The 9,042-nt window shown below is 43.5% G+C and overlaps 2 protein-coding genes across 4 annotated transcripts in view; one reads left to right on the top strand and one right to left on the bottom strand.

Moving 5' to 3' along the window:
* LOC105567496 (mRNA cap guanine-N7 methyltransferase) overlaps window positions 1–3,482 on the bottom strand; it is a 6,333-nt gene extending 2,851 nt beyond the window's left edge. The window contains exons 1-4 of the mRNA XM_012022407.1: window positions 3,219–3,482; window positions 1,378–1,534; window positions 1,105–1,309; window positions 111–370 (exon numbers count right to left, since the gene is read on the bottom strand). Of these exons, the coding sequence (XP_011877797.1) occupies window positions 111–370; window positions 1,105–1,309; window positions 1,378–1,534; window positions 3,219–3,277 (681 nt within the window). The 5' untranslated portion in view covers window positions 3,278–3,482. The remainder of the gene's footprint in view (window positions 1–110; window positions 371–1,104; window positions 1,310–1,377; window positions 1,535–3,218) is intronic.
* Window positions 3,483–4,486: 1,004 nt separating this feature from the next.
* LOC105567495 lies at window positions 4,487–9,037 on the top strand. 3 transcript variants are annotated; one of them, XM_012022404.1, is made up of 5 exons: window positions 4,487–4,825; window positions 4,932–5,105; window positions 5,175–5,824; window positions 8,067–8,213; window positions 8,551–9,037. In XM_012022404.1, the coding sequence occupies exons 3-5, from the start codon at window positions 5,252–5,254 to the stop codon at window positions 8,839–8,841; spliced, it is 1,011 nt and encodes a 336-aa protein (XP_011877794.1). In that variant the 5' UTR covers window positions 4,487–4,825; window positions 4,932–5,105; window positions 5,175–5,251; the 3' UTR covers window positions 8,842–9,037. The 3 variants fall into 3 exon arrangements, with proteins under 3 accessions (XP_011877794.1, XP_011877795.1, XP_011877796.1); XM_012022405.1 differs by having other exon boundaries at window positions 4,491–4,825; window positions 5,319–5,824; XM_012022406.1 differs by having other exon boundaries at window positions 4,491–4,825; window positions 5,295–5,824.
* Window positions 9,038–9,042: the final 5 nt, after the last annotated feature.

Here is a 9,042-nt window from a genome sequence, read left to right as displayed (position 1 = left end):
GGGAAGAGACAAAGAACAAATTAAGCCAAGCTTAAAGTTAAGCGACGTTGGTGAAACCGGGCGTTAAGGCCTTAAATCATCCGATAATCTTCATAAAGACGATCCTCTACCTTTGTGCAATCAGCTGTTATGAACTCCGCGGTAAAAATTGGAGCAAAACCTCTGTCCTTGGAACCTTTCCTGTTCACCATATCGTTGTACCGTTGCTGACACTGTTCCAGCGACACCTGCGCTATATCCGCGCAGATCAGATGTGAAATATTGGCCTTCTTCCACTTGAGAAGGTCTCCGCCCTTACCGCAGCACATGTCCAATACTCTGAGCGAGGCGCCGAAGCTCTTGCCTTGTCTCACCTTGACCACGTATTCATCTAATAAACAAGAATAAATTCAATTCAATATCTATTTAATAAAAAGTGCAAGCATAATTGATATTTAATCAAAGCAATAAGACTAGTTGAAAAAAATGGAGCAAGATACTTGTTTGTACTTTCAAACTTTAACATTTATGACTGTGATTAATTTCGAGGTGCCGGACAGCTCAGTGATAAAGCGGTTGCCCATAATGCAAAAGATTCAATTCCCAATCCCGCTCCTACTTCGCATACAAGAAAGTTTAAGTGGAAAAACATGATTCCATTCTGATAAATAACATGGCCACTTAAAGTAACAAATATAAACAAATATAAGATAACTTGGTAACACGTCGCGAAACCCAGCATTGTTCAGCTTCGTCAGCCCCCGTACTGTCCTGGCCTGGCTCCCTGCGACTTCTGGCTGTTCCCCAAATTGAAAAATCCTCTTAAGGGAAGAAGATTCGAAGACGTGGGAGAAATAAAAAGAAACGCGACGAAGCGACTGTTAGCTATTCCGGAATCTGAATAAAAAGAATCTTTCCGTAAGTGGGGGCGATCGCTGCGAGAAGGTTGCAGCTTCCAAAAGGGAGTATTTTGAAGGGGACACGTCGCCATTGATCAGATTTAGCTCTTTCTCCCGCTGCAGCACAAGGTCGGATACTTTCCGGACAGACCTCGTAAGTTCCTGCTCGTACTTTCTGTCATAAATTACAATGTCATTCGGTCGGTAGCTAAAAATCTGATCTTACTTATGAGCATGCTCTTAATCCAGTTGTTGAAATTCCTCATATACACGATGCGACTTTGATTTCTCTGTGAAAGGCCCTTCTCTTCAAGCGCGTTGTAATGGTCGGCTACCAGGGCTGTGTTGTCAAGGGACCTGTTTACGTCAGTCGCATCCTTATCTTTTTCGCCACTTCCGGACGTCGTCAGGTCCGAGGGAACGCTCGTGCTCTGCGACAGAAAATATATCAGCGACGCTCTCGGTGCTCGAGGCAGCAACGTACGGTCAAGGTACTCACAGCGGACGACGCATCTTCTTCGATGTCGCGCTTCGCTACCTTGGACGGCCGCTCGTGATCCGGCGACAATTTGGATTTCCTACTTTGAGAACTCTCAGCATCTGTGTTTTTACCCGTCTCTGATTTCGCTGCGGTGGCACTAGGCGTGTCCGTCTCGCTGAAAGTCACAATTTGTTCCTCTAACTTGATATTATCCGGAGTCAAAATAAACGTACGTTGCGCGACAGACATGGTCAACCGATATTTTCATAAAATTCCGAAATAAAAGTTTTTTTAAATTAGTTCGCCAATGATTTCATGAGACGATCAATGGTGCGCCGTATCTCTGCAAGAGATAAAAATATTAACGAGCCGAGATTAAACTTCATATTACAAGAGTTTAGAAATACTTCATTGGAGAGAGAAAAAACTTATTATGGACATCAGCATTAAAGCTGCCCTGCTAAGGAAACGTCATGACTCCGAAAAAATTGTTTAATGAGTTACGTTTACACCTTTGAACTTATTTTCTAAGGTTTATCTAGGTACACAAGTAATTTCTCCCAATGCTTTTGAATTGCTACAACAAAATACACCTAAAGTACCAAAACCTAACTCAAAACTAAAGAAGAGCACCTCAAGTAACACTTTTGAAGTAAAGAGTGTCTCGAGATTGAATTGGCGTACAAGGCGTTTTGTCTTAGCGCGAACCCTGAAGTTACAAAATCACTTGGGCCCGGTTTAACCAACGTTGTTTTAAGCTTAACTTGATTCGTTCTTTGTCTCTTTCCAACTGTTACTCTAGAAAGAGACAAACTTGTAGTGAACTAAGATCAAAATTAAGCGACGTTTGGTAAAATCAAGCCTGAGCTTATTGTTAGCTTAATTCGTTCTTTGTCTCTTTCCAACTGTTACTCTAGAAAGAGACAAACGTGAATTAAACAATAAGATGAAGTTCAACGATGTTTGATGAAACCGGGCCTAAGCTTAGCTTAATTCGTCCTTTGTGTCTTTCCAACTGTTACTCTAGAAAGAGAACGTGAAGTAAATTAAGACCAAAGTTAAGCGGCGTTTGGTGAAACCAGGCTTAAACTTAGCTTAACTCGTTCTTTGCCTCTTTCCAACTGTTACTCTAGAAAGAAACGAACGTGAAGTGAACTAAGATGAAAGTTTAGCGACGTTTGGCAAAATCAAGCCTGAGCTTAGCTCAATTCATTCTTTGCCTTTTTTCAACTGTTACTTTAGAAAGAGACAAACGTGAATTAAACTAAGATCAAAGTCAAACGACGTTTGGTGAAATCGGGCCTGAGCTTATTGTTAACTTAGTTCTTTGTCTCATTCCAACTGCTACTCTAGAAAAGGAACGTGAACTAAACTAAGATCAAAGTTAAGCGACGTTTGATGAAACCGGGCCTAAGCTTGTTGTTAGCTTAGTTCTTTGTCTCATTCCAACTGTTTATCTAGAAAGAGACAAGCGTGAAGCAAACTAGGATGAAAGTTAAATGACGTCTGGCGAAACCGGGCCCTTAGAGTTCAGTTTCACAAACAAAGATCAATCGATTCTCCGCCTCTTATTAAACATAATAAGACAGAAATAGATACGGAGTACTATTTCACTCTGGTTAACAGTTAACCGACGTTTGCGAAACTGGACCTTAGCTCCTCCCCCTCTCCCCCCCGGTTTCGCCAAACGTCGCCTGACTTCGATCCCAGTTGAATTCACCCTCGTCTCTTTCACGGAGTAACAGTTGAAAAGTGACGCGGGGAACGAATTAGGCCGCGAGCCCGAGGTTGAAGCAACGTTGGCGAGAACCGGGCCTCAGGGGCGGGAGAGGGGGGGTAGAAAGCGCGGGGAAATATACCTCGCGTGTTGACTCTCCTCCACGGCCTCCGCCTTCTCCTCCGCGCTAGGTGCCGACATGCCGACGAGTCCGTACGTGGTCGCGGGGCGAGGAGGCACGGATTACGCTGCGGAGGGTCGTTCGGTGCGTGAAAACCGCCGCTGTCTCATCACCGTGCGCGTCGCAGCCCGCTCATCGTCTCCCGTGCCGACGAGACGACGCACACTCTCGCCGTACACGCCACGAAGAGCGTCGCCAGCGACGCAGTGACGCCAACGGAGGAGTCCTCGCTTCCTCGCGCACGCGCAGCGGCGCGAGCATCAGGTGATCCCTTCCACAGCTGAAGAGAAGCCCCCCCTCCCAACCCCCGGCAACAATTCGGAACGTAAAGCCTCCGCTACAATGATTCTCGGTTCTGTCTACAATGGTCGTAGTCGTAGTCGCTCGATAAAGCCTCCGCTACAATGATTCTCGGTTCTGTCTACAATGGTCGTAGTCGTAAGAATAAAGCCTCCGCTACAATGATTCTCGGTTCTGTCTACAATGGTCGTAGTCGTAGTCGCTCGATAAGAATTGACCAATCGCAGTCGATTATTCTTACGACTATGACCATTGTAGACAGAACCGAGAATCATTGTAGCGGAGGCTTTAGACCTGTGTCCACGATACTAGGACTTGGCCCAAGTTCTAGTTTCGAGAAATGTGTAGCCAATCAACTTGCAGCTTTTCCATAAGAGATGCAAGTTGATTGGCTACACATTTTTCAAAACTAGAACTTTGACACGGTTCTTGGATCGTGGACACAAGGCTTTACGACTACGACTTTACGACTACGATTTTACGACTACGAGTTTACGACTACGACTTTACGATTACGACTTTACGACTACAATTCTACGACTACGACTTTACGACCACGACTTTACGACCACGACTTTACGACTACGACTTTACGACTTTTATGTAGACGAGACTTAATTCATCTGAATGAGCCTTGAGGCCTGACTTGCGTGCCTGCCTGATGGCTCATTCATGGCTCATTACTGGACGCGATGAGCGACGAGCGATGCGCGATTATCCAATGAGCGTACAGGTTTTATGGGAAAGCGTACATTTTCCCATAAGTCCCAGTCTACAATAGAGATTTAAGCCCTAAGCCTTAAGAAATTGACTAATCACAGTCGCGCATTCTTCTCATACTTGACCGTGATTGGCCAATTTCTTAAAGCTTAGGGCTTAAATCATCTATTGTAGACTGGGACTAAAGACTGCACGCCCATTGGATATCGCGCGTCGCTCATCGCTCATCGGCTCATCGCGTTCAGTCTGAATGAGCCATGACTCTTCGGTCGGTCCGTCGGTCATCGGTGTCGTCGCCAGGCGAGCGAGCGCCGATTTATCGGCGGCGACGAGTTTAGGTTATGAACGTAAGTTTTTTTCCCCGACTTCCTCGCCGCGTCTTAATTGCGCGCTGACGGGGAGAGCGAGCGAGAACGTCCCGCTTGACCGAACCCGCTCGGTGATAGTGCGCGCCCGGCGCGCACCGGTCGCCATCGAGTTACAGGTTATGCGCGCCGACCGGGATTCCGGCCACCGAGGCGTTCGTTGCTGAAACATCGCGAGAGATGGTACGATCGCTTATAACTGTATTTGCCTCGAGTGAACTCCGTTCGCAAGAGAGACGGCGAGAGCGAGGCCGAGCCGAGGCTCAAAGAAATGCTTTGTTTACTTCAGTGTCGCCACCACACGCGGACGATTGGGATAGTTAAAAAGCTCTCGAGAGCAATTGCCGCCTGCCTGCGTGTTTACGGAGGAGAGCAGCCCCCATGGAACGTCCGCCGTTACCCGCTTGGACACCCGGTCCGTAACGATGCGCGGACGTAACCGGGCGCAGCCCTGATCGCCGAGGTTGGTACGCGACGACTGCTTTAATCACCCAGCGCACGTACACACGCTCTCATCTATTATCTGATCTAGATTTGCCCCGCGCCGCGCTCTTATCTGGCTTATCTAAAGTTCAATAAGCTTATCTAAAATTCAACAAGACCCAAAGGATGAAGTATCGCCCCGATGTTTCATTGCTGGAAAGTTTTACAGCTGGGGTCTCGCTCCTTTTCCCAGCTACTTCGGCCGCGCGTGCGAAACCCAGGCGGGACGGTACGCCGCTCGCACGCCACTCGCTTCCCGGGGCCGCACCTGAACCCGCTGTTATGGACAGCTTCTCGCAAGATTATGAGAGCAAGATGGATTCGTTTGAAACGTACGACGAGTCTATGGTCACCGCTGCGAATCACCAATGCGACATCGTTCAGTCTGTCAACAATCAGACACCCACGCAGGAGATACAAGTGCAGAGTCAGGAGAGTCACGACGCGTTGACGTTGCAGCAGCAGCAGCAGCAACAGGTGGAGATACATCAGGTGGCGGAGATACATCAGGTGACGCCGCAGATCGAGTCCAATGTCGAGCAGAAGACAACTGCGATTAGACTGCCTGCTTTACTGGATGGGGAATACTTCACGGTGACCAGGGTGGAGGACACCAACGTCACGGTGCGCTGCCAGCAGTGTAAGAAGCAATTAAACGGCAATCTGAAGTCCACCGGCAATTTCCTTAGTCACGTAAAGGTAAATTATCGAAATCGCCGTAAGTGAAACGGCTCGTAACGATAATAGTCTGCATAAATAAGAAGATGGGCCAACGGAGCCAAAATGGTCGCGCTGAACTTCCCGAGTCTCTTCAGTTTCTGTCGGTCATCAGTGACGACATTGGGGGGGGGGGGTGGAGGAAAGAGTGGAAAACGATGCTTGTTCCTCGCTTATTTTTTCAGGCAATATTTTCAACACTTCTGAAATATGCCTCAATTTTACTTCCCTGTTTTGAAGTTTCTATCTGAGAGATAAACGATCGTCGTTTTCGATGTCGTAACATGAGGTCGGTATCGTTCCGTCTCGTCCGCAATGGCCCGCCGGAAATTTTTTTGTTTGTTCAGTTTTTATTAACGCTCGATTTTACGTTTCCGAGCGTGCGACAAACAATTCGACACGATCGAAGCTTTGGTAGCTTATCTTTTAATAAAAAGAATATATTTAGATAAACAAAAATAAATATCGGAGGAAATCTTATAAGTCGCCAGAAGTAATTAAAAAAAGTTCGGAAGATTGCTTGACCGTGTCTGGCAAATTTTTATGTTCAAGCTCACGACGTCTCGGCCATTGTTTGTGGTCCTCAGGTGATCTAACAAAGAAATTACAAGGATTTTCAATAAAGAGTTGATACGTGAGCGAGTTGACAAATGAGTAAATAAATAAATAAATAAGTTAAGTAAATCAGAGTCGGAAGTATAAAAATTGAGAAGTAAAGTATGATTGACGAGTTGACAAATAAATGAGTTATATAAATTAAAGTCGGAAGTATAGAGATTAAGAAGTAAAATGAGATGGACGACATTGATGTGGGAAAAAGAAATTTTTTTTACAAAAATGAGATGTGATTCTCGTGATTAATGCGAAAGTAAGACTGTGTATAAGTCATGAAGCGGCTTTGTCAGGTTCACGATTCGAATCAGTATTGATACGCATAGTATTGTTATAGGTAGGCGCAAAGTGAGGAGGAAATCGCTGATCCAAATCTTGTCCACCAATGAATGGCCACTGGGGCATTGCTTTATCTTATTTATCTTGTTTTATCTTATTTTATTTGTATAATACCCCAGCAAGGCCTAATGCCCGAAAAATACCCACACAGTTGAAAAATTTGTGTTAAATTTAACAGATATCACATGTCCCAAACGGTCCACACAAATTTTTGTGTTAATTTAACATAGTATGGATATGTTAAATGACCACACTAACACTCTGTTAATATTTTAACACAAAATAAATGCAAATCTCAAAATAATTTGAAATAAATTTTCTGTAAAATTAACATAGTTTTTTAATGACAAAATGAATTTAACCAATGTAATTTTTACATTTTACAGATGTGTTACAGATGTATTATAGACATAATAATAGTAAGTCAAAAGACGGTTCGAAACCACTCTCACTTATGCTATATAGAATAAAATCAACATTTTATTCTGTAAATTTCAGCAGATACGTTTTGTTACTAATAATATCAAACATATGTATTGTTTCAGATTAAAAATAAGTACACATTGTGTTGTTTTAATATTTCCTTTCGGTTATTTTAATAATTTTACATTTAAGGTCAATTAACACAAGAGCAATATGTTAAATTAGCACACAAATGTGTTAAACATTTAACACAAAAACTTTAACCGGCAGTTTTTCCAACAAGAAAACACCAATTTTCCAACTGTGTATGGTGACGTAAAGGAGCCGATCACGATTTCACGAATTACAGAACATGACCAAGTGTTTCAAGAGTTCGTTGGAGAGAAATTTAAAAAAAAATAAATATATTTAGCTAAATTATTACAAACTGACAGAACCGTGCGCCAGTGTAGATTCGCTGGACGAAAAGAAGGACGAACGATTTCTTTATGTAAACGAAAGGAGAGTTTGCTTATTGTCACCAGTAATGATTAAAAATTGAGACGGGAAAGTTATAGTCAACCCAACTGGCTAGTTATTTAATTAGCCAGTTGGGTCGACTATAAGTTTCCCGTCTCAATCTTTATGTAAATGTAATCGCGAAAGTGAGAGAAACCGAAACGCCAGTCATTTAGTACCCGGTGCTGTTGCGTTTCACGTTCATTTAATATTCATTATTTCAGTACTTCTGATATTTAATACGTCACTAATCGTGCACCAATGACTGCCCAAATTCTCTCATCGAGCTTTCTTTCGCCGTTGCGATTTAGCTCGAGGAATTTTCATCACTTTCGTCGTATTACTTTTGTAGCGATTGCATCCGAACCTGATGAGCAGAATAAGGTGCAAATCTAATCAGAGGAAATCCGCGATATATGTCAACTCAACGCTACCTGATAAATGCCCCGAGATAGTGCGGGAAAAGCGTGTGGTCCCACAAAATAAGCGCTGTAAAATGGTAAGAACATCTTATCTTTGCTGTCTACTTCTAATTCGATTTCGCTGCCCTAGAAAAATATTTAAGTACAAAAAGTTACTTTTAGAAAAGACAGGGTCAATGATTAGCTTAATTAAATTAGGTTTGAACACAACTATCTTGAGTTGTACTTCAATATACGTTAGATGCAAATTATTTAAGATTTGTCCCAAGTACACGTAATAAAAATCTTTATACATTTCTCAATCGTTTAGATTGATTGCACTTAGATTTTCTCTCGTTAGCTTATTTCTTATACCTCGACATCAAAGAGTTTTCTTTCTTCGCGTTGTAAGTGAATTAACTTATTCACACGCAGGAAGAATGTACGACTGGGAACGAAGAGCCTTACGAACAACCCGCGGATTGGAACGAGACGCCGTTGATTCGGGGATCCGAGGAACCGGAATCGTCGAATCCGTCCCTGCGAATATCGCACAACAATACATTCGTGATGGAGGACGAGTACGATGCGATTGGCCGCAATGTTGCCGCCAAGCTCAGGAATATGAGACTGGACCAAAGGATAATAGCTGAGAAATTAGTGAACGACATTTTATTTGAGGCTCAGCTCGGTAATCTTCACAGGGACTCGACTATCCACGTGTGAAAGACGTACAAACGGCTTACGAGTCGATATTATATGTCCTAATGAATCGCGAGAGACTGGTCTTTCGCCTGACTCGGCGAAAAGCGACGTGATATGATTAACAGAGTTATCTGATTAGTTATATAACCCGCGCGCGTGTATGTGCGTGAAAATTGTATGCTCATATGAATGAATAGATGATGATTTTCATAAATGATATTA

Source organism: Vollenhovia emeryi, unplaced genomic scaffold (assembly GCF_000949405.1).
Source record: "Vollenhovia emeryi isolate VEMERY1.0 unplaced genomic scaffold, V.emery_V1.0 DF939137.1, whole genome shotgun sequence".
Taxonomy (NCBI): domain Eukaryota; kingdom Metazoa; phylum Arthropoda; class Insecta; order Hymenoptera; family Formicidae; genus Vollenhovia; species Vollenhovia emeryi.
This window is presented reverse-complemented; position numbering and strand designations above follow the sequence as displayed.

Excerpts from the sequence above, each read along its gene's own strand:
- LOC105567495 (XM_012022404.1), top strand. The coding sequence starts at position 5,252 with ATGAAGTATCGCCCCGATGTTTCATTGCTGGAAAGTTTTACAGCTGGG. Across the intron at positions 5,825-8,066 it reads ATTTCCTTAGTCACGTAAAG|CGATTGCATCCGAACCTGAT; the intron begins GTAAATTATCGA and ends TTACTTTTGTAG. Across the intron at positions 8,214-8,550 it reads AAAATAAGCGCTGTAAAATG|GAAGAATGTACGACTGGGAA; the intron begins GTAAGAACATCT and ends ATTCACACGCAG.